Source organism: Gnatocerus cornutus, chromosome 2, assembly GCF_029298725.1.
Source record: "Gnatocerus cornutus isolate USDA-ARS CGAHR chromosome 2, icGnaCorn1.1, whole genome shotgun sequence".
NCBI lineage: Eukaryota > Metazoa > Arthropoda > Insecta > Coleoptera > Tenebrionidae > Gnatocerus > Gnatocerus cornutus.
Window position 1 is genome coordinate 8,260,573 of NC_142234.1, and position 24,376 is coordinate 8,284,948.

General features: G+C 37.7%; 1 protein-coding gene across 2 annotated transcripts in view; it reads left to right on the top strand.

Moving 5' to 3' along the window:
* Eip63E (cyclin dependent kinase Eip63E) overlaps nucleotides 1–23,611 on the top strand; it is a 53,231-nt gene extending 29,620 nt beyond the window's left edge. Inside the window, exons 3-9 of one of the 2 annotated variants that reach the window (XM_088050766.1) lie at nucleotides 12,810–12,938; nucleotides 20,327–20,523; nucleotides 21,206–21,297; nucleotides 21,350–21,524; nucleotides 21,579–21,980; nucleotides 22,289–22,541; nucleotides 22,589–23,611. In XM_088050766.1, coding sequence (XP_087906892.1) covers nucleotides 12,810–12,938; nucleotides 20,327–20,523; nucleotides 21,206–21,297; nucleotides 21,350–21,524; nucleotides 21,579–21,980; nucleotides 22,289–22,541; nucleotides 22,589–22,653 — 1,313 coding nt within the window. In that variant the 3' untranslated portion in view covers nucleotides 22,654–23,611. The remainder of the gene's footprint in view (nucleotides 1–12,809; nucleotides 12,939–20,326; nucleotides 20,524–21,205; nucleotides 21,298–21,349; nucleotides 21,525–21,578; nucleotides 21,981–22,288; nucleotides 22,542–22,588) is intronic. The other variant, XM_088050767.1, reaches the window with a different exon arrangement.
* The last annotated feature ends 765 nt before the right edge of the window (nucleotides 23,612–24,376 follow it).

Here is a 24,376-nt window from a genome sequence, read left to right on the forward strand (position 1 = left end):
ATTGCAAAAAAAAATAGTTGAATCAGGTCATTATTACTGTTTGTTCAAGAATTTTAGGAATGTGTGCAATTAATCATCCAACCTAATACTATAAATTGAAGCTGAATTTTACGACCTACAACTTGTAGTTCTTATATTCTAACTTTCCCGCCTTTGGTTTTAGAATAAACAAAACTCGAACTTTTCTACGATAACCTTTTCCGAGTTCAAGAAACTCCTCGAGCGAACATTTTAAAAATTCTTATTCCATGTCCACCAGATAAGCCCGTCTTCTTGAATTATTTTCTGCCCGAAATAGCTCACATTTATCACAAGGTCCATTCGTCTTGTGGGTTGTGCCGAATCGCGTTTATACCCTCTTCGTCCATATGAAACATCCTACAAAAAGATTTCAGGTGGCCACATGTCCATTATGTTCATTTACCCTTCTTACATTCACACAAATACCCGATTGAATAGAAAACGTGAGTGTTTCTGCCGCCCCAGATTAAGTTATAAGAAATTTGCCGAGGGTCTTTGAAGCTTTGAAGTAGATTTTCTCAGGAATCGATGTATAAAATTATCATATATAGTAAACTACGTGTGTTTATGCAAAGATAACACGACATTCCCGTCATTCCCACGGGATTTTCTTATTACAATTGCGGCGTATCGCAATTGAAAAATTTCCACGGGTTTCCAACCAAGGCTAACCTCTGAATTATTTGTTTATATTTGCACGGGAGCCTTGCGATAAACCGATAAATATGATCAGTTTTACTGCGGCCGCAATGTTGGGAGGTTAACTTTAATTTTATTCTTGTGGTGGTGTTGCCTTGGAAGCAATGTCAAATTTAAAGTTTGTGGCCCCGGCGCTTAAGACCGATGATGAAGGGAATATTACATTAATGTTAAAGAGATGTAAGTGTTATTTCATTTTGAGCATTTTGTTCCTTTGAACCTTTTTACCGGAGATATGAACGGTGAGTGTTTGTAGTTTTTACCTGGAATTGCGTTGTAGAAGTTCTATTTTCGTACCTTTCTCCTAGGAACGGTTCTCAGAAAATTTTATAGCACTAGAAAAGTAATCACATGAGCGTCGCCTGCACGTAACTAAGCCATATAATCCTAAAATCACTACATAAAGTTCATTAATGACGTTTGTTCTGCGATAAGATCGTCAAACTTAATAAATTTCAAAGTCATGAATAATCAGTTTATTTTTATGGTGTATAATACAAACAATTCAGGTGTTGGTAATGAGTAATGACATATTATACATTAGGATCATTGTTGTCGTTACCCGTTTTTATTCTTTTTCGTGCATTAAATGTGTATTTTTATTTCACTTTACTAGTCACATTATGACTTGTACAGGATTCTAACTTTTAGTGGATCATCAAGTTGAGCTACGTTCGTTTTATCTCCAGAAGAAACGTTTTTTATTACACGCTGAGGATTCTTCATTTTTCAATAAAGTTTCTCTTTGTATCACAATGATTTTGCTTATAAGAAAGGCAATAAACAATAATATCTCATATAGCGAATCCACGCAGATATATCTTGGATGACAAACTGCTGAAGCTACGTGCCCTATCTCTTGTACCATCTCCTTACTATCTTACGCTTCAAGTACCTCATTGTTTTACGGCATTATTCGCCGCCAAAGTCAATTTCATCAATTATAACATCCACTCAGCATGTTTCTAGTTCTGAGAGCGTTTTATAAACAAAAAGAACAATATTGATTTCGTTCCTTCTCAATGCACAACTCGGAGTAATTTCCAACGACAAACATTGCTTAATTTCTGTACCAAATTAAAGTGCAAACAGGCGGTGTTATTTTCTTAAGAACTTCCCAAAGCTCACGCACAAATTAAAATTAAGCAAAGTTCACCGGATATGCTCCAGTTTCCGAGTCTTAGGATCAAAGAGCCATACTCCCAAACAAGCCTCTTATTTACCCACAAACATCTGCTCAATTCTCTCCAATTACACAAATTCGGCGTACAATTATTACTTTACTCTTCGTTATCATCGATCCGATCCTCGATTCCGTTTTTTTGTCCTGCAGTATAATTGTATAAAACACAACGTCAGTGGCAATAATTGCGTTAATTGATGCCTAAACAATATGCCTACAGGGGGCAATGTACTATTTTTCAAACATGGGTGACGTCATCCAACCGGATTACTCCGGTTTAATTTTCAGGGCATAAACAAGCCGCAATTTTTCATTCTGACCCTAGCTCCATTTTCCTTTCATTTCCCCTAATCCGCATGTACACATTAGCAGACACTGAATAAAACATTTTTTGCTGTTTTTTACCAACGAATTTAATCCCGTTGCATTGTGTTACTATGCTTCGATTAAAATGATATAAATTTGAAGATTCTGAACGTCAGTTTGAAGCCTGACAAAGCGATGCCTGTGACCATGTTTTTTAATTTTGATCCTCATTGTATTTTAATCAAAGCTGTGATCTCGTAATCTTATTAGAGTTGCTAATGAGTTATTCTGGGAGTAAATAATTGGATCGTAATATCGTTATCCGTCACATTATTCTTTATTAGTTGGGCAGGTTCAAGATGATCTTCCTGTCAAGTTGCGACACGTTTGTTCTTACTCGTTCCAAAATCGTGTTGCCGCAATAAAATGCATTGTCTTTCGGAAAATTGTACCTGGAGGAAATTGGACTCGAAAGTTGAAACTGCAAACAAAAAGCACATCTCATGGAACGCTTCTATCTAATACAAGAAGTTATTTGCTTTTTAAGCTCTCTTGAGCTTCCCCCCTCTTTAGCTCTCTAATTAATTTTAATTTGTGTGTGTATACCACCATGCCGGAGCCCGCGCCGGAAATTCCGGTCGAGACAAAATAAATGCGAGACCTTAATTAAAGTTCCGACGTCGATTTTTCTCCAGCTATCGGAAATACTAATACCTATTAAAACGTCAATCTCACTGGATCAAAAGACTTAGAAATCTTGTTTCCGATATGATATTTCGGCATAACCGATTAAACTATAAAGCTCTCCAGTCTGTTGAACTTTAATATCGTTTAAGATCGGCGAGGGGTCGCTTTAATGGTTTTGTTTTTGGAAAAACTTTATGATATTATAAAATCGGAGAGGGAAATAATTCGTGGTGCTCTTTTTGATGTTTTTTCCGGTATCCAGGTGAGTAGACGCATCAGAAGTGAATCTGTTAGTTGCGGGGACTTCACAAACACGCCGTTATTGCGTTCGGGGGATTACAAGTAATCGCGTTGTTTACCCCGTATAAAACATTGCTTCGAATTAATGTCACCTTCGAAAGTTCAACTTCCGGAAAAGACCGGGAGCGGTTGGCGTCCGTCTCGCGAGATTTGGATAGAGAGCCAACTTGGCAAATTGGTTCCAACACTTGGTAAAATAAATTTTTAAAAGAAAGACTTTAGGAGACTCTTGGATATAGCACGTAATTTTATTTAATTAAAACGGGAAAACATTGAGATGATTTATCACAATAGAACGTAGTGTAGAACGCACAAATTTCTCAAACGAGATGAGTTAAAATATCTTTTACCCCTTCTTTCTACATTTTGGTCTCATTTTCGGAACTGGAAGAAAAATGGGCCATAAACGCACTTTTCCTCCTCGAATGACCACCCTGAATGGAGACAGTTGGGGTTGGCGTAACAAATCACCAGAAACACTTTTATTAATAACCTTATCTTAATTAAAAAATGCATGATTCATGTTTAAGTACCGAATTACTCATCCATAATGCATGAACGTTGGTTATACTGTATAGACTGGAATACCCTCCGATTGTTCACGGATTCCAACCCTTTTCACTCCTATTAAATCGTTAATGTCTTCGGCGAGGGTCGGTTGCACATGACCCCATCATAAAACACATTATGACATGTTGAATTTTATGACTTCGTCGAGCAGAAGCGTGCAAGATGCCGTTTATAAATTAAACGTGGCCGCGAAATAACTTTTATTACGTGAAATGGGGGGCGACTGTAAAACGGCAAATATTTGCGTTGGATGATTGGAGCCAATTCGGGGGAGTATCGAGGGAGGGTGCTAACCCTCCGATTAGTTTTTGTTGGGTGGAATGTTTAGCATAGTGGGGATGTTCTAGCACCCTTTGCAAAGAAACAAAAAATGAAAGGGACACAGAAAATATCTAGGTAACGGAGGAGGATATAAAGCGAACGATTCCGCAGCGGCTTGGAGAAAAAGTAGATTATTGGCTTCCTAAAATGGGAGGAAAGAGATGTTCTAGATCCCGATTTAATTGTCGTCACTTTCTCGATTGGGGCATTCTTCTCGAATTTCTTGAAGGTTTCTGCTTCTGTCCATTCTAGTCGTATTTAACCACCAAGTAACGACTTTCTAACGACACTGCTAGTCACTTAAGAGATGAAAATGTCCAATAATAAAGTTTAGAGCGATTCCACATCTCGCGAAAATATCGTGTAGAATGTGTAAGCAAATAACAATATCAATAAATTGCTGGTCTTGGAGCTCGTTTCGAGACCATGGAGACGTGCCAATTCCCGTAAGGTGAGACAAACTGCATTTTTATTTCCGTTTGTCGCAGACGAAACAGCACGAAAAAGACATCAAGAGAAAAAGTCGACTGGACAACTAATGGAGCGAACAATTGATCCGTTCAGGAAGAAGGCTTATGGGAAACCTTTAACTAATAGTTGTTTAACAGAAATATTACCATCGTAAAGGCCTTTATTGTTTACGGGAAGTAAGTTATACATGCCTAATAAATTTCGAATATATCGCTCTTTCAAAGCGGTTTATGACTCTTTGGCGAGTCGCAATGGTCGCATGTTGTCTCGAATTAACTACATCAAGTTTGAGAATTAACTAAACTTCGAAATGAAGCAATTTGGGCCACCAAGATATTTAATTATTGTTTCTCAAAGGAGTCGCTATCATCAAAAATAAGTTGAGCTTCATTCCAAGAGTTCAACTATTGAGATGACAATCAATTTTGTTTATTATTCAAATGGGATTTAAATGTCACAATAAAATTGATTTGTCTCAAAGAAAAGCCATTTGTGAATCCTGGCAAAAATAGTGGAGTGAAATAAAGGAAATGTGCATTGCTTTAAGAATTAAATTGTCTACGAATAAAAGTGTACGTATTCAGACAGGCTTTCGGAACAAAGCCACAATAAGCTGGTCCGAGAAAAGTGTATTTGGAATAGTACTTGAAAGCTTCAACGTGGCGTAAAAATAGAGTCAGTTTATATACTGATTTATTTTATATGAGACGTCTGATGGAGCAAAAATCTGCCGTCAAAGAAAGTCGGATTCTGATTCAAAATTCTGCTTTGTGTTAACTTAAAAGATTTTTTTTGGTTCAGTTTTTGTGTCTTTACGATTAACTTTTTTGTCGAGTGCAATTTTTTGCGCCTTTCACACAAATGTTCAGGCCTCCACAAATTGCAAAACTTTTTCTGAGCCAAAGCTCCATTGTGTTAGGTCTTGAGAATTCAATAATAAAAAGAACTGTTTTTCATCAATCGTTTTTACAAAGGTGCGACTGGTGGAGCAAAGTTAAATTATTTGATTAAATTTTTTTCAAAAATTGGGGCAAATTATTTTTGTTTTGATTTAATAACTTCTCAATCAGTTTGAATGATTGATGTAGCGCTCGTGTAAACACATCGCAACAAAAACAATAAAAATGAAACACCAGTAGCACTTTAGAGAGTCAAGTAAAGAAACTTGCTTAATGTCTTTTAAACTATCCCATTAAGACTCTGATATAGGAAGAAAACAAACAACGAGAGTTTTTCATCCCCGTGTCGAGTGTGGTTTTGATGTAAACTTTCAAAACAGGGGAAAAATTTTCTTCGTGGTCGGTAATTAATGAACAAAGTTCTAACCATCTCGTTCTACTATTTAAAGTATAATTTCTACGCCATGAAATATGCACTTATTTGCCGAAGCATATATTTTGCATAACACGATCCATTTTGTGTTCTCAGTGTAATGGGAATTCGCCTGAATTATTCAAAGTATGAAGAGAATGAAGGGATAATAAAAGTTGCCAAAGTATTTAAAAATGTATAAGGGACCAAATGCAAAACAGATATATCAAGAATTTGGATTAAAAACAGAATCCGGAATCCATTAGCCACAGAAAAGAATCTTCGGAAGTTCAAACGGAATGCGGATCGAACTTCTGGTAGTCTGGCAGTAATTATTTAGCTGCAGTGAAGTAGATTTCCATTAGCGAGGGAGTGCATCATCATCACTATCGGCTCGATTGAGCTCTGTAAGGGTTGATCACAGACGTGGCTTCCCTAAGATTAGTTGCGTGTTATAAATTAATCCAGAGGTTAATAATAATCTCGTAGTTTAACACCTCGACAGTTTTATGTCTCCGGTATTCGAGATTCGGGGTTTTAGTCCCTGAGCCGAGATTGATTTGTTCTCGATCGCGCCTAGAAGGGAGACGGAGTAATTATTTTTTACGGCTTTAACCGAGTCACGCGCACCCATTCGAATTAATTTAATCAAGAATTCTGCTTCCATTACGGAAGCCATCTACGAGATAAATTAAGAGAAGTTGTATCTTAGAGTACCTAATACAACTTTTTACATCTAATGTACGAGGGAAATCAGTTCGAGGGGTGGTGGAGGGTTTTTTCACGAAAATTTGGAGATAGTTTTGAAGTAATTAATAGCTCTTGTTGGTGAAAATCAATAATGTCGTTGTTGTTGTTGTTGGTAATGGACTACACCTAACATAATAACTTCGGTAGAATATGCATCAAATTTCGCTCGTGGCCATTCTCTTGTCCACTCTGTTATGCATAATCTATTTTACCTACCTCCATTTTAGAGCCTACCCTAAATTAGTCTCCATTCGATCTACTTCTCATTTACACGATTCGCTGCATCGAAATAGGTTCGATCGGCTCGTTTCATTGGGGGAATCATCTCACTTCATCACACTCAAACTCTCTGAAGATGACAAATAACTGGCCTCTCTGACCACGATATTGACACCCCGTCATAACCCTTACCATCTCCCATTCTATTCAATCTAGCACTTTACTGTGAGCACACTTATAAAAGCTGCACTAACGTTTATTCCCAATTACACGCGAGCCATCTCCATAATCGTCAATTTGCATTGCTAATGCATCACCTGAATGAAATTTATCGAGATAACGTCTAACACGGTCTCATTTTGCCTTGAAGCGTTAATTAATTGAAGTACAACCGCTCGACACTCTTCACCAATCCCGGCGCATCCACCAAAACACGTAGCCATAACAAACGAGCGCCGATATTTCATTTGGAACATTCCAGTGTTCTTAGTCGGGAACACGTACTACGAGAGACACTTTGTGGCGTTATCCAAGGATTGTCTACGTAAATTGTGACGACTTCCGTCATCTACACCGAAATTATAATTTAGACGGAGATTAGTTTCCATTAATTTTTCGAGGGTTTTCAATTATGTTTTCAATTTGGAAGATTTGCGTGCATACCGCCACAGACTGATTTATGTGAAATTTAAGATTTTTATTCAACGGCTTTCAGGTGTTGCCGCTCAGAGAAAATTGCCTCGCTTCCTGGAGCCGACCTTGTCTACCTTGCGTCATTTTGCGCGATACGTGCTCATTTTTGTTTCCACTTTCCGTCCGCCTTTCTCAGTCATCATGTCACATTTCCGTCTGATCCTTCGCAATTCTTCCCTTCGGTTCAAACCCCGTCGTGGATGATTGAACTACCCATGTAAAGCACCCACCGTGAAACATTGACAGCTTAGCTCCCAACATCATCAGAAATAACGCCTTCCATTCCAAGGCGAAGTTTCAAATTGTCACTTCGCCCAAGGACTCATCTCCATCTTGTTTCTCTTAATTTAACAGCATCTTCGGTACTTACCGGAATATGATTATGTTTAGGAGGGGACGAACAAACGTTTCGTTTTGAACAATGAGCACGGATTTCGGATTTTCTCTTTGTTTTCTAGCGAGCTTTTGTGGGAAAGTTTCAAGGGTGACCCCTTCAAAATGGATGTCGAGAAAATTAAGCAGTGAATTATCCGCAGTCAGAGCCGTGATATTTTGAGGCTTTTATTTCAAACAATGAAGGGTCGGCATGCTTTGAATCTCCGGAAAAATAGGACGAACCCGGCGGATCAAACGAAAGCTCCATTTGGGAAATTATATAGATAGATACCTTCCAGGAAACCGAAAACGAACAAGTTATCTAGATGCAACATTTTGTTCACTTATTGAGATTAATCATGGTTGCCACCCCCACAGAATCAGACAGCGCAAATGTAATCTCTTTTAACCAGTTCGATATATCCTGAGGCAGTAAACTGTGCCAGCTAATTTGCAACCGAATCTAAAACGTGGGCGAAAGCCAAACAAGAGCTTTCGGTAGGATTTCTCCAAAGCTCTCAACCTCTTCAATGTAACGAAAAAAATAACATGCCTACATCAGACAATGATCCTGAAACAAACATTAAAGTCACGTACTTTGTTGGAATATTTCTGTAAATTCCCCATTGCAAGCTGGGATCACGTAACTTGCAATTTGCAAATAAAACTCGACTGTGAGTCTGAAGGACGATGAAATAGTCATCGGCACGTAGTGAAGGTTTGTGGATTTTTATTATCGCGAATTTTTTATTTCGGCTCGTTTTAAACTTAAGAGCATTAAGCACGGAAAGAGCGTGAAGAATTGCCGAGAGTGGGTGAATTATTAAATGGTGGAAGTGGTGACATGGTTTGGCGATGCAACAGAATGTGCTTGAAAAGGGTCGAGGTTGCGACGTCTTCATTGAAGGCGGAAAAATTACGTCAAGACATGGAGTAATAAATTTTGCCACAACGCAACCATATTTTAAAATACTTCTGTCTAATTTTATTAAAAGCCCGAGTTTGCGAGTTTCTGACCAAACAAATATAGGAGTAAATGCAAAAGTTGAATCTGGAATTACTGATTGACGATGACGGTTTAATTTATTATTCATAAAAGCAATTTTGAGTTCAGGGGCTATTTACGTGAATTCTATTTTGGTCTGTAAAGATTTTTTATTACTGTGTACAAAATGTTCTGAATAGAACTTTCGATAGCTTTAATTTTTGGATAGACGCTCAATGATCATCTTTTGAAAGGTCATTTAAAATCCTAGAAACATTTCACAAAATGATCAATGCTTACGGTATTCCAGGAATTACTAATAGAATTAAGCAGAGTAACTGCATCGGTTAAATATTTGACTTCGTAATCTGGTTATACAAACACTTCTAAATGTTCTCGATCAATCCTCCCTAAAAATTGGAAATAAATTGCTAAGCTTCACTTCCTACTTCCTATTTTTTAGCTTTTCCCCTGCGAACCCTCCTTTCATAAAATCAACATTTGACAGATTGCTGAAATTAACTCTAGCACAAGACACACAACATCACGTCCGGCGTCCCCGTCAATTCTGACATTTTCCGCGTCAGTGCGAGCAACAAGAACTCGTGTAACTCAATTTACCACACGTTTCCCCACAATTTAAAAAGTACACACTAATATTTCACCGTCTTTCCGTGTTTGTCCAAAAGTCAGACATTCCGCTGGTTGATTTTATAAAGAAATACGACATGCGGAGAAAAAAAATAAATATAAAAGGAATTGTTGCCCCGTTCCTTTGGGAACTCGCCGGTTCCAGATAGCGATGAACATCCAGGTACACGAAGAGCTGAAAAATCATCACGATATGTCAGTGTCGCGTGCCCTTCTTCTTATCGCTTTTCTCCTGCATTATTAAACACGTCCGAATAAAAAGTACAATAAATTCGGGCGATTCTTCAGTTCATATTTCATGGAGGAGGTTTCGAGAACGTCGTCGGTGCGTCTTAATTTCCGGTTTCCGATTTATATTTATGTGGGAATAAATTCGGGATTTGAGAATTCTAGCTGCTTTATTGCGTTCTCCGGCGAAAGTGAAGACTGGACAAGTCAGTGGTAGAACGAGGTTTCTCATTTAAATAGAAGATAAATTGTTTAGATTTTATTTTATTTCAGAGCTATTTTTTTTTGTCACATTTAAATTGTCTTGGACATCTCTCTGGAAATGGCTCTTTTATGTTGTGAGAGCAGTTTTTGTGGTTTCGGATCTCGCACGTCACTGCATAAATTTTGAATAAAATACGAATTTTATGCTTTGTTTTATGAGTACGATTCGAGAGTGTCCTGTGTAATTATTTATGTTTTTATGTAAACTTGAAAAAAAAAGAATTACAATGTGTAATTCCATTATACAATTTCGTTATGAAAGTCCATGTTTATCTTTGCTATTTTTAGTCAGCTGCCTTACGATAAGTGGATTAGTGCGCGACATATTTTTTAATCCAATTATCAGCCAAACCATAATATTTATTTCTGTTATGTCAATAACTTCTTTAAGTTGTTGACTTCACGATACTTATTTATCACGTGTTACCTATGTTATGTTAATTACAAATTCGCCTTCCTGTCGCCACTTTCATCTGTGATAATTTCTCGCTCTCATAAATATTTTCGTTGCGTGAAGAACTCTCAACACTTTCAGTCTCCCCTATAAACTTCCTTTTTTCGCTGAACTTTATTTTAAGCTCTCGTATTTCCGTTAACAAAAGGCTTCAATCGTCTCGGTTTTACTCGACACAAACTCCACTTATCGCTAAAACTTAAATTGAATGTTCGCTGCTAAGGCAATAATAATCAACCTAATTGACACTCTGCGACTCATCCTCTTTCCAAAATGAAGCAAAGGAGAACGCGTTGCCACATTTTAATTACTTAAGTGCGTATCTGTCACGCATTTATTTCCGGGTTTAAGCTCCGGTTTGCATATTTTCATATAACGACCAACCCTCATATAACACTCGTTTATGGTTTCCATTTTTCATGTGGCTTCGTTCCGGTGTGTCCCGTTCGGTAAAGGACCTCGCCGACTCCGGTGACCTACATGCGGGCTCCGGGTTAGCGCGCGTCCTACACCCGGAGTCTGCTGCCCGAGTACTGTGACCCCTATATCGATCCAGGAGCACATCGCGAAGTGATAAAGAGATGGGCTATTGTCGAAAGCTGATCGTTGAGCGACGCATGTAGAAAAGAACCACAAGTAATTTATCAGATCTTTTATGGAAGCTATGACACAAATTACACTCATTTTTTTGCGTCTAATGGCTACGTAAATAAAAAGAGAGGAAACCTGGGAACTGCGATCGTTGACTAGATATTTATAGATACTTTCTTATTATCTAACTTTGAACCTTTATAGAGGCACACTATACAAACTATACAAAGACACTTGACAATATTTCTCTCGCTTTCGCATCGTTCCATTACAGCCCATCTCGCGATGGCCCCTTTTTGTTCTTTTCGCATTGTTTGCATTAACACTACGTACTTTAGTTTCCTCCTCGTCAACACTAATTGTACTCATTAGAGATGAATGTCTCTCGTGTAAAGTTCCTTTGAGAGGACTAATAGTGATTTGGGATGATATCGTCTGATCTTTTTACTTTTACAAGTTTCTACACAAAGTTTTGGCTTTATGCCTCTAGTTGTGGGATATTTTGTTTTAAGATGTCTCAGGAGATAAATTGTGGTGGGGTCTGTGTTTTTGTGGTTAATCCTGGGGGATTATGTCGTTAATCATTCATGGGAGGGAGTTCGCATGATTAATTTTTCAGAATGTGACGTGGTGGTAAATTGAAACATGAAAGGTAAATTATTGGATGAAACTTTGTGAATTGGATGAAAAGTGGGAATTGTATGGCTATGACAGATTTTCAAAAGCTTGTTGTTGTCATTTTGAGGTAATTTCTGTTTTGTTTTGGTATTTCAATTGTCGTATCAACTTTATTTTTTATTGTTCATTTCGAGAATAGAAAATTGGCGAATCTACGATTTGGTAACAACGGTGCAATGAACGTTGATTTTTTAAATACATTGCAAACTGTTGTGAAATATTTTTTCGTATTTTTATGTCAATACGTGCACAATTTGTACGAAAATAAAACGCAAAATTTTGCAACGTATCATAAAACATCAACGTTAAAAAACGACGGTACATTATTGTGTCGTGTCATTGTCTAATAATACAATATTTTGCCAGATAAAAATACAATCAAATGTAGAAGCTAGACTTGCTTAAAGCTGCTTAAAAGTTCGTCAATAAGCTTAACATTAAAAGCTTCAAACTTTTAGGAAACTGTGATAACGAGTTAATTTCAAAAAGTGCGGACATTTTAAATTTACTTCATTATTGCTTCAAGCGAGCGAAAACTAAAATTGGCTCAAGAAAGTCAATTCAAGGAGCTTCAAGTCTTTAAGAAATTTTCTTTAATTATTGTGGATGAGATCCACATGAATAACAAATTTATTTCCAAATTTCGGTTTTACTGACTTTCAAAGTTTTATCTTCATATTTGCGATCGCAGTCGTAAATCAAATTCTTGACGAAAATTTTTAGATCCCCCACATAAAACGAGAGTATAAAAGTCAAATTTTTAGTGTTCATAAACTCTCATTAAAAGACAATTGTGTTGGTAAGATTTGATAAAAGTCTAAGAAGTTGGGCTACGGAAGACTAGTTGTGTTATGATGTACAAGTTGAATTGCTAGGACACAATAGGATTGTCGGAGAACGCAAAGTTTGCGCATAAAGTGTCGCATACATTTAGAATGAAGACTAATGCGTTCCGGTGGCGGTAAATTGGAGTCCGGTTAATTTAATGCTGGGAAAATTCAGCAGAAAAACCGTTCCGTTGAATCAATTTTTAATAATCATCTTTTTTCCAGCTGTGTCGAAGGAAGACTCCGAAGATCACAATCACGGCAAGCTCCCCTACAACGGCTACAGCGACGAGTTCCTAGACCGTTTGGAGCCCAACGGCAACATACCTGCTGGTAAAGGTGATATTAGATACGGTAAGTGTCTTCTCGTTAAACCGAACGAGCTCGTTTACTCTCCATGTCCTGGTTTACAGCCAATTTAATTTATTTTGGCGGTGGCACCACCGTATCGCACACACAGGACTAATTCCGAACTAATGACGTTGTCCGCTTAATTCGAAACCGCCATGAAGGGTTTATTATAAACGCAACACAGGAAACAATAGCGGTAACGTCAACTTAATTAATCACGGCGGTTTTTGCGAGGCGATAGTAACCGCCGCCAGGTGACTCACCGGAGGTGGAATAGACCGGATGACGCCGGTTATTAGGTCACAGGGTGTTTTGACTCATACATTAGCGGTTTTACGCATGCAAAGTAAAAATAACTACGATGGATTCAATTTTGTTTTGAACAGATACTCCATGAATTCAGATTTCCCACAATGAAAAATCGCTGAAACCACAGAATAAATTATCCGTCACGTTATAGTTCTGCATATCGTTTCTCTAATACCTTTCCGGATAAACGCAGGCAATAAACGTCGCCATAAATCGGATTTTGCGTTTGCGTAGGTGTTGTCTTGTTGTGAGGTCATAAGGGCGTTGTTCCTGGCCCGTTATTCACTCATCTGTCGTCTCCGTCGCTAATTAATGCCGTGTTTATATGACCTGAAATTTAGTATTTATTGGTAGTTTAATGAAGCTGGAAGTGGGTGTAAAACCGGGATCGTGGGGGCGCTGCTCCCGGTCTAAAACGGCGCGAAATACGAGAAAAAGATGAGCAAACAGAGAAGTTCAACATCCACAGGGCGAGGTTATTGTTCGTCGACGTCTTTCTTTCCAATTTATACGATTTTCTGTGTGTTTTACGGTAGAATCAGCTGCTGTTCGACTGAAAAGCTCTCGACCTAGATCTAGGCGGTATCGACGGAAAGAGTAAAAACTAACAGAATAGGATCGGAGATATCTTACATAACGAAGTTCTGAAATGTTTTGATCCTGTTCAGTGGGGTCGAAGAATTGAATCTTTTGACGTTTTTTTGCACCGATCATTCTGGGAGTTCAGATAAGGTTATTTCTCGGTAGATTCAGATTTTAGTGAATATATTACGTGCATACAAAGGCTAAAGGATGGCGCAGATGACGTAAATTGACTCTTCGACGTCCAACAGGGTGTGAAATGTTAAATAAATACTTTGACGGCGAAATTCTAAATGTCTAGCCACAGCACACAATGACGCAGTGATCACAAGTTCCTCATTTTTGTACGCTTTGAATTTTCTGGTAGACCTCACTTTTCTCCATCAACAAACCGCGTAACAAAAACCACAAACAAACCGAAAAGTATAAATATTGTCAAACAATTTCCATCTGTTTGCTCACGCGATTTCCATCTTTGTTTCCGATGGCACAACCGAACGTAATAATGTGAACGAAGCTTTTAATTAAATTTTTAGATTTTTGAAAGCACAAAGCAGATTCACCGGGTACAAAACAAACATAATGCAATCAAAATATTAAATTTTCTCCAACGAGCACGATGTGTACCATTCTGCTTAATTATAATTATTTACAAACACGAAATGGACTTTTCAGCATAATGTAAGGCAAGTATCTGCGCACTTTCATTAAACAATAAAACAACAAAATATCAAATGAATACAGCAAACAGATAAAATCCGTGTTTACGTTGAACTTGACTCCGGCTGTATTATCTGCTAAAACGGTTATAAATAAATTAAATATTCCTAAAATTAACCTGGTGCTGAATTTCAAGTGTTCCGAATCTAATTTTAACGAATCGCAACGCTGTGTTAATTTGGTTGATTTTGATGTTGAAAAAATCGTTTTATTTCTTCCTACGCAAAAGCTTGTAAATGTTGTAATTCAACAAAGTTCGTGTTTGTGGTAATGCGGGTTTGTGATTCTGCGAACTTTATAATTGACAGTCGGCAATTTAAATTCTGTCATGTTGGTCGAATTTTTAAATAGTGAGCTTTTTTGCGGTTTGAATTTTAATTTGGTGCAAGCGCAAAAAGTTAAAATGGAATTGGAAACATGAAAACCGAAAGTTATTACATTATTAATACATCGTAAACACATAGATTTTGTTTATGTTGGGGGAATCAGGGGGAAATTACAGTTATCATAATCTAAAATCATATTACATTCTACTATTATGTTATCCTTTAAACGTGAAGACAAAAATATTTTTAAACAGCTTGTGAAGCCATCGTTATATCTGTACTAGTTTTAAATAATGAAGTTATTTATCTATTTAATTCGCCCGGCGCCTCCACCAAAATGAACTCCTCCAATTTCTCGTCGAAATGAGAAACATCCCTAAAGCAATAAAGTTAAATATGAATGTAAAGAACGATGCAGTTTCACCCTCTCGAAGTGCCCCATTTCCTTAACATTTTGAAGTTATTAAGTCGCAGCTTGTTTCGTGATTTTTCCTTCGACTACAAAATTTAAAATTTTAATTTCGTAATCGTCTTGTATGCGCATCGCGTTTTAATTTGGAGAGGGTTGTTCTAGAATTGGAATTAAAAGTAGAATCGAGAGTTTTTAATTGGGATGTTCTTTAAATATTCATGCGGAGATGCACACGTAGCTGTGATAAAAACACAATGGAAATTTAAAGAGTAAAGCGGAAGAGAATAATTTTTGTAATTTCTATTCTTCTCTCGGAGTATTACACTAAAGAAATATTAGATACGAGGAACGGAACAATATTACATTCTTAAATACACAGTTTTTTGTTGCTGGTGATTTATTCTCTTTTTCTATTGTTGAAAGTGCCGACCTACCTCAAATTCTGTAATTATAATTTAGTTATTTGCGGGCACTTTGTCTAAATAATATGGCTGAACAACCGGGCAAGACAATAGACCGCAAATTATTACCGAGACCTTCATTGTTTGTACTTTCATTAACTACAACGAACCAGTCCTGATAAATTATTGCTTTAATTACAATAATATACCAGTATTACGCCTTTATAGTGCGAAAATAACGGACTATTTTGAAGAATATCTAATGAGGTTACATCAATTTTACTCGGAGTTCGTGGAAGCTTGCCATTAACGGAACAAATGTTTATTAATTTTTCGTGTCATTAATAATTTATCACAGTTGACAAATGATATTTGTAGATATTATAGTTGCCGGTCATTAATCATATAACCACACAAATATGATGAGAGATCAACAAACTTGTGATATAGACGTTATTTTTAAACGCAAAGATTGGATTCTAGTTTTATTTTTCTTGTATTTGTTTTAGGTTGGTCGTAATTCTTTAACATCTAGAACGTTAGATTTGGGTATAGGAAATTCTTTTAATGGGAAATATAAAGTTCTGGTTGCTGAGTTCATGCTTTCTTTTTGTGTTCTAAACGTCTTCCACTTTCAAATAAAAGAAAATTTATAAATGTAAGAAGTGGAAACCAAAATCGCGCTAAGAAGCAAAATTGCAGGGCCCCTGCCTGTCATAAAGATTTTCCCTTTGCCGTCGAAAAATAATAGATAAATTATAGTTCTAAAGTTTTCTTGCTGTAGTATTGATTTTTGTTATGATTAGTTTATTAAAACGAGTATTCAACTTGTTAGACACTTTTAGCTTCTTTTAAGTGTTTCGAATGTTTTATTTTTAGCTTTTTCACTTCAAGTCAACCCATTATAAACGAATTAAAGAGATTTAAAGCCAACACTACAAACATAAATATTCCAATCATAATACCCCCAATTTTTACGTCTCGCCATCGCGTAAAAATTTCAGAATGACGTTATTGTCATCTGATAAAGTCCCCCCATTCATTCATCAACATCCGGCCTTATTGACACTCTTCCATCACATCTGATAAGCAAACGCACTCTTTAAAAGTAACGCAAACATTGCTGATCTACCCACGCATTGTCGCGTCCCGGGACTTTGTAGGCAACCAATCAAAATTGCCTATTGATTTTCTCCGTTTTGTTGAAAGAAGTCATATCTTTGTTAATTCATGATTGTTGTACGATGTTGTCGAAACTTTTTTCGCGTGACGGAAAAAACGAAAACGTAAATTCGAGATCTTATCAGATGCTCAATTAGTCGAATCAGCGCACGAAGGAAAAGGGGTGTTATTATCTTAAACTGGTGCATGTGGTTACATACATGAATGTTTAAATAGTTTTTTAATTAATTTTTACGAATGTGGCGAAAGGAAACCGGAGTGTTTTTTTATTAGTCTTTCTCCACAAGTTGCGATTATGTTCACAGACATATTTTAGATTAAAATCTAATTTTCTTCTAAGCTTGGTTATCTTCTCTAATGTGTTGCTTATATACAAGTCATAAATCATCAAACTCTAAATAAGCTTTCGGATTACAACTAGTTTCCCAGTAACGACGCTGTATAATTGTTATTTGAGCCATGTAATATTAAACTAATTAGATTTTTTGTAAAATTAAAGCTAGCTTATCTCGACTCCACTTTATGAATATTGAAACAAAAATTGGAAAGTTGAATGGGCAATATCGCTCCGTCTCGCATTAAAAACGAATAAAAACATAACGTTTCTGAAGCGCTGTTAACATCTAACCAATTTACTTCAAAAGCTCATCATAACGTCCCTAGTTCGGCAAATAGATACTTGATACACTTTAAAAGCATCGGAAGCTTTATAGGACCACATTTACATATTTCAGAATTTTGCATCTTTATTGCGTACTGTCGCCATTTACATCCCACAGAAATACCGAATTGTCGCTTAAATCATTTCATATCTCAGTAGTTACTCCTTGGATAATGGAACTCCTCACCAAACATGATGGTAATTTTCATATAAATTCAGCCCAAAACTTGAACATTGACATTCCCACAGCTCGTGACAGCCACGCCACTGGCATTTCAAACCTATTCTAATATCTACTCGGAACTATTAATTATCAAACTTCGGAATAGGAAGCCGCGTTAGGCAAGAAATTGAGGTTTCCGAAAACCACAATCGAATGATTCCGATTTGATTGGTTTCTTATGCAGATCTCGGGAAATTATGTAAAAATATTCTATGACTTTCGGAAATTCTAAAGGTTAGTGTGGAAATACGCCTCTTTGTACCGTTACAATTGTCTTGTTATCAATCATTGGGGCTTCAGGTCGAGTTTTGACACCGTAAATCTGGCCTCTGGTGAAAAGAGATTCTTTATTTACCACACACTCTCGTATTTTCCCCGGATTTGTTCCAATTTGACCGTTACAATGTGCAACTAATCTCCGAAGAGAACCGCATGGGGATAAAGCGCCAATACGGACATTGATTTTTCATTATGGGCAACTGTCTGCGAAGGCTGTTAATCAATATCGGTACACAATGGTCTTCGCGGGAAGAAACGAAAGAGTTTTTATTAGAGCCGCAATGGGGAGTGCAGATTTCGGTTAGATTTTTTGCGGAAAACATCATGTATTAAAGAGTTAATCTGCTTTGAAAACCCAGGAAACCATGAAAGGTTTTAATCCCGGTTTCCGAGGATATAAAAACTTCCATCCGATTGGAAAGTCCGCAGCTTTTTTACAACAAAAAATCGGCCCTGGAAAGTGAAACACATTACCTGACACCTTTTTATCCGATTTCAGTTTTCAGATTCTTGAATTGTCTTATTTCGTGTTATTCTGTTATTTCTTCTCATAAAGAAAACAAACGTTTTTCCAGGCATGACTTTCATTGTTACTGTTTTTTCATTTATCGATTTGCTATCCCATTTCCATGACCCTGTTGATAATAATTTCTAATTTGTTACTTCTTCTTTGTGTTTTCTTTTTCTTTAATTTAATCAAATCAATTTTATGGTGAAAGGTGCAAAACATAACACGTTTTTTCTTCATAAATTCTCCATTGTTGCTTCATAAACATGCAATCAAATGTAAATAAAAAAGTTGCACGTGAAGTACTTATTAACGTGGTCGATTAATATTAATCCAGTAAATAATAGTCGACAAGTACATGCTTTTCGTGTTCTCATAAAATTTTCATATTCTCCGGTCTGAATTTAACAGTTGTACCAACATACATTACAAAGATAACCTAAAGGAACATGACCTGTGTTTCAAACGATGTCTTATTGGTAATAATGTTAGAACTAGAATAGAATGGTATTTACAGCGCACATAAAGTTCATATACGCGTCGACTTAGCGAGACGATCATTGAATTTTCATGACCATCACCGCAAGAATTCCGGCAGCCTAATTGCTTAATTTTGTTGTTTGAAGCTGTTTTTTCATCTTGCCGCTTTCGTTGTTGAAAAAAATACAACATTCTCCCATAATAGCCTCAGTGGGTGTCAAGTCGTTTCTGTATGTTGGAATCGTGACATGTTTAATTTATTCCCAAGAACATGACGGAGTTAATAATTACACTAATAGATCAGATGACGAATTAATGAACGCCGTCGTCACCACAACGCAACGCTCCGAAATCAAAGATTTAATGAAGTCCTTTGTCTAAGCCAAGAAAATAAGTTAGTTGTCATCAAACGGCATCTGTAATGAAGTCATCTTAACACGATTGTTCCCAATTAAAATTTTTAAACAGTCCACACATCAAAAGAATTCTTTAGATTCCCAAAGTCGTAATTCCTCGCGCATTATAAAACTGCAATATCCCGTGAAAATCCACGCAGGAACTTAACGAGGCAATCGTCCACGTCACAAATATCGAATTCTTCAACTGTGACTGTGGTAAACGAAGCCGCAGATGTCGGAATCGGCTTTTTTCTCGCATTCTCGACGAGCTTTCGTTCACTTGACGTCTTCTGGAGCCGCCGATAAAAATCCCGAAAGGATAAAATTAATTATTCGGAGTCGACGAGTCTACAACCCTAAAGCGCAACCAAAGCAACTCTACTCGAGATTTGAATACGTAAAAGAGGCCTTTTTCTGCATCGATGCACCGTATTAAAAGAAGGAAATAACAAGACCAATTAGAAAAGAGGACCGAAGGGAGAAATGAACCCCTCGGCAGGGAAAAAGGGCCAAGAAAATTTAATGCGAAATGAGGGCATGCCATAATAATAACAGTTATGGTGGTCTCATCCCTAAAATTTCTCGGGTTTTTATTGCAAAAATTCAGAGATAATTCAAAATTTTTATCCCACTGGAATAAACTACATGCGTGAAGTGAGCACCATACGTGCTACAAAATCGCCTAAAGGGCATAATTCTTTTATTTCTCTCTCATTTTTAAACTCTTCGTTACAGCCTTTCCCCTGTCGCTTTACACGGATTTCGCCCACCCCCATCGTCATAATAGTCGCACACGACGTTAAAAGTTGAAAGGCTTTTAAGAGCGCCTGACAAACCCTCTTAGCTTATAGATATTTTCCTCGTGAAGAGGGTGAACTGATTCTGATGGGGGATTTTTCTTCTCTTTCAGAATTGTACAATGTGGCCGGTCACGAGAGGGTAAAACGACAACTTTCCGTGTCGTCCGACAGCAAACTCCTCGACGACGACATTCGGGAGGAGACCAAAGTGATACTAAGACCGAAGAAACCCCCCAGACCTAAATCAGAAGTTCTACTCAATCAAGGCTCCGATCACCGCCGAACGAAGAGGTATTCCGCTTTTGGGGTGAGTTTGTTATATTATTCAAGGGTTGATTAAATCAAGGTTGGGATATTGGAATTGTGATTACCAGCCAAGGTTATGGAGATCGGCCGTGGCAGTGAACCGGAAATGAATACATGTTTAATTTGAATGCGATGAACGATCGTTTGTATTATTATTACACAACACAAACAACTTCCTGTTGAGTGTCAGCGAGAAAAATGAACAACTAGTGGTTAAAACAGGCGCACGCGAAGCGTTTTTCACCAAAGAAACTCAAAATGATTAAGGTGCTAGTACAGGCGGAAAGTAACGTTTCGAAGTGGCAAAACGTTGTAACTTTTGTCAATTCATGTACTTCCACCTTAACTCTCTAAGCGCTTACAACGGTAGCTGAACATCAGGCTAATGCCCCTACCAATTACAAGACTATGTAATACATTCCTCCTAGACCAATTAAGCCCAGAAAAAACATTTAAACGCCTCACAATTAAGATGAGTATCGCCTTGTTGGTTTTAACCGAGTCACGTAAATAATTGTAATGGCTGAGATGCTCTTTTGGGTTCCCTCGTTGCTGGTTAAGCCCTTTTTAATGGAATCGAAACAGAAATTCGCGATTAGGATTAAGACTTGGGGTGGAACAAGTGGTTCATGAGTTGCTGTAATAACAGTCGGAGTCTACATGATGTACGTCTTTTGTTTCAGGGGGACTCACCGTTCGGAAAGTCGGAAGCCTACATCAAACTAGAACAATTAGGTGAAGGTTCTTATGCAACCGTGTACAAAGGATTTAGCAAGTGAGTTTCAAACTTAATCTGAAGGGTTTCTATAAGTAATTCTCTTTTGCAGTTTACAAAACCAAGTCGTAGCTTTGAAAGAGATTAGACTACAAGAAGACGAAGGTGCTCCGTTTACGGCGATTCGGGAAGCCTCACTTCTTAAAGAACTGAAACATGCCAATATAGTCACTTTGCACGACATCGTCCACACGAGAGAGACTCTCACGTTTGTTTTTGAATATGTCGTAAGTAGACAATAGTCAATCATCAGTCGTTAGCCTTTAATCGACCTTTTCCAGCACACTGACCTGTCACAGTATCTTGAGCGACACTGCGGCGGTCTGGATCCTCGCAACGTCCGACTGTTTCTCTTCCAACTGTTGAGGGGCCTATCATACTGTCACAAACGCAGGGTGTTACATCGAGACGTCAAGCCACAAAATTTGCTCATTAGCGAAATTGGAGAGTTAAAACTCGCCGATTTCGGTTTAGCAAGAGCGAAGTCTGTCCCGAGTCACACGTATTCGCATGAAGTCGTTACTTTATGGTATAGGCCGCCTGATGTTTTGTTAGGCAGCACGGAATATTCTACCTCGTTGGACATGTGGGGTGTGGGGTGTATATTTGTCGAGATGATCACTGGGATGGCTATATTTCCTGGAGTCCGGGACACGTACGATCAACTAGATAAAATATTTAAGGTGAGGAGGGTAGAACATGGGATTAAGAAGACCGTTAGTAGCGTTTATTGGTCGCTGTTACTTTAGAACTCAATTTGTAGTAATTTTAAAAAGATTGCCCCAAGGGCCCACTATATTGGAGCCGGCTCTGGTGCGTTACAAATTCGTATCAGCACATCAATTGAGTGTTTATTCATTCGGCACACATCTCTTTTAACTACATAATTTGCGTCACGAATTAGTATGCATTATTAGCTTGGATAAGCTGCGTGACGTTGAGCAAACTTCAATACAGTAGAACTTTGTTTCATTAAATTTTCTTGTTGTAGGTATTAGGAACTCCGACAGAAGAAGACTGGCCCGGCGTGACGCGGCTGCCGGGATACAAACTCCATAAAATAGGACAGTATAGACCTAGAAAATTAGGGCTGTGTTGGCCGAGGTTGCACGACGTGGTCCACGGCGAGGCCATGGCGACGTCACTTCTTCAGCTCGACCCCCAGAATCGGTTAGGGGCCGACGACGCAATGGTGCACCCGTATTTTAAAGAATTGCCTAAAAAGCTGCTAGAACTGCCCCACGGTGAGAAAGTTTGTTTTCTATGACTGGTGAATAATGTTGTTTTTTAGATGCTTCAATCTTCAGTGTGGAAGGTGTACACTTGTACCAAGAGCAGTATTCCGGAATAAAATGAGGATTGTCGAAACTACCTCTCTCAGGAACCTTCTTCAAGCAATGACCCTTAGGTCATCTATTCCTTCATCGTAAATGCTTCAAGCCACGCCTCTGTTGCACTGCTGTACAACAACGCCTCAACGTTAAATCATGACCTTTGTTGAACAACAGCGTCAACATGCAGCAGACAAAAATTTAAAATTTTTACACAGATCCATTCCTTCCATGGTGCTCAATTAATAAAAACCAAGACTAGCGTCTGGTCATGAACAAAACAAAATTAATAGGGGCTGTTACACAGCGGACTGAGTTTTACAAGGCTGGGATCGCCGTTGCCTTGGCACACTTTCGATTGTTTTTCTATAGTATATGTAATTTTGTGTTGTCCAGCACCCCACACTCACTAAGCGCCATCAAGTAGAGCCCGTTCCTCTGCGCCACGTGTCTCACGCAACAAAACGAACAAGATTTAAGACTGAATCGTGTCGGATCGTGTCTTATTAACCATGTCCTCATGGTATAGGGGGCGCTGCAGCTTGGCAGGGGAACAAAATCGTGCCAAGGGGCAAAAGTAGAGATTATTAGCGGTTCGTAGACGCATTTATTTCGTTTTTAAGATACATTTTCGTTGCGATCAGCGAAAATCGTAGGAAATACAGGATCTAGGCCTAATTCATAGAGCATGGTTTAGTTGAATCAGTTCTGCGTTTATAGTGAATGCTGTGAGCTCTAGAACACCATCTTTAGTCAATGAATAGCAAAAACAAAAAAAGTAGAGTAGGCCATCTTTGGATCAAGGCACTAAGTTAAGCGGCAATGCACCCCTCCTGTGGTACGTCCAAACATGCCGTCAACTTTCACTTGTCATAGTTTACGCCATGTTGATTAGCGATTAGATTTTACTAATTCACTCTCATGCTCAGTGCACGCTTACGTAGGCACTTGTTTCCGTCAAACGACAAATCAAAATTCTTTACAAGAAACGAATTTCGCGGTAAGCCAAGCAGGTGGTCGTTTTTTTATTATATTTGTCATTGCTCTTTCTCTTCGTTCTCTTTTTCTACGTTGTTTCTGTTTTGAATGTATTGCTCTTCATGATGCACCATTTTTGTGTCAGTGTACAAATTTGGTGTACATTATATTATGTGATAGAGTTAAATTGTTACTTTGGTTTGTTACGAGGATGTGTTTACTGAAGGTAAATTTTATGAATACCGAGGAATAATGGTGTACGTAATCCTTGTACCATGTTGCATTGTACATAGAAATAGTTGTTTATATTATAAGATAATTATACGAATACCGAAAATTTACTGAATAATAAATGTCTTTGTATAAACCCCCTTTACTTTTTCACCTCTCAATTCTGATTTCCAACATTCCCACTCGCGAGCGTGGCGGGTTTATTGAATATTCAGTGGTTTTATTGGATTTCACATTATCATAAAAATTCAAATCAACCAACGGAAGAGGAGTAAAGTCTTGAAATTGTAATGCACGATGTCAAGGGTTAATAAACTTTCATATTCCTCAACATTATGGCTGTAGAAAATGAAAGTTATGGTTGTTAAGCTGAATTGGAAACAAGTTTTTATAGACCTTACAAGTCTATAGAACGCACGTACAAAAAATAAAGAACGAACGACCGAAAAAAGCACCAATATACATCTGCAGAGAACAATAGAGACGAAACAAAACCTGAAAAATGTGAAATTTGATCGTTATGCTGAAACTTCAACTAT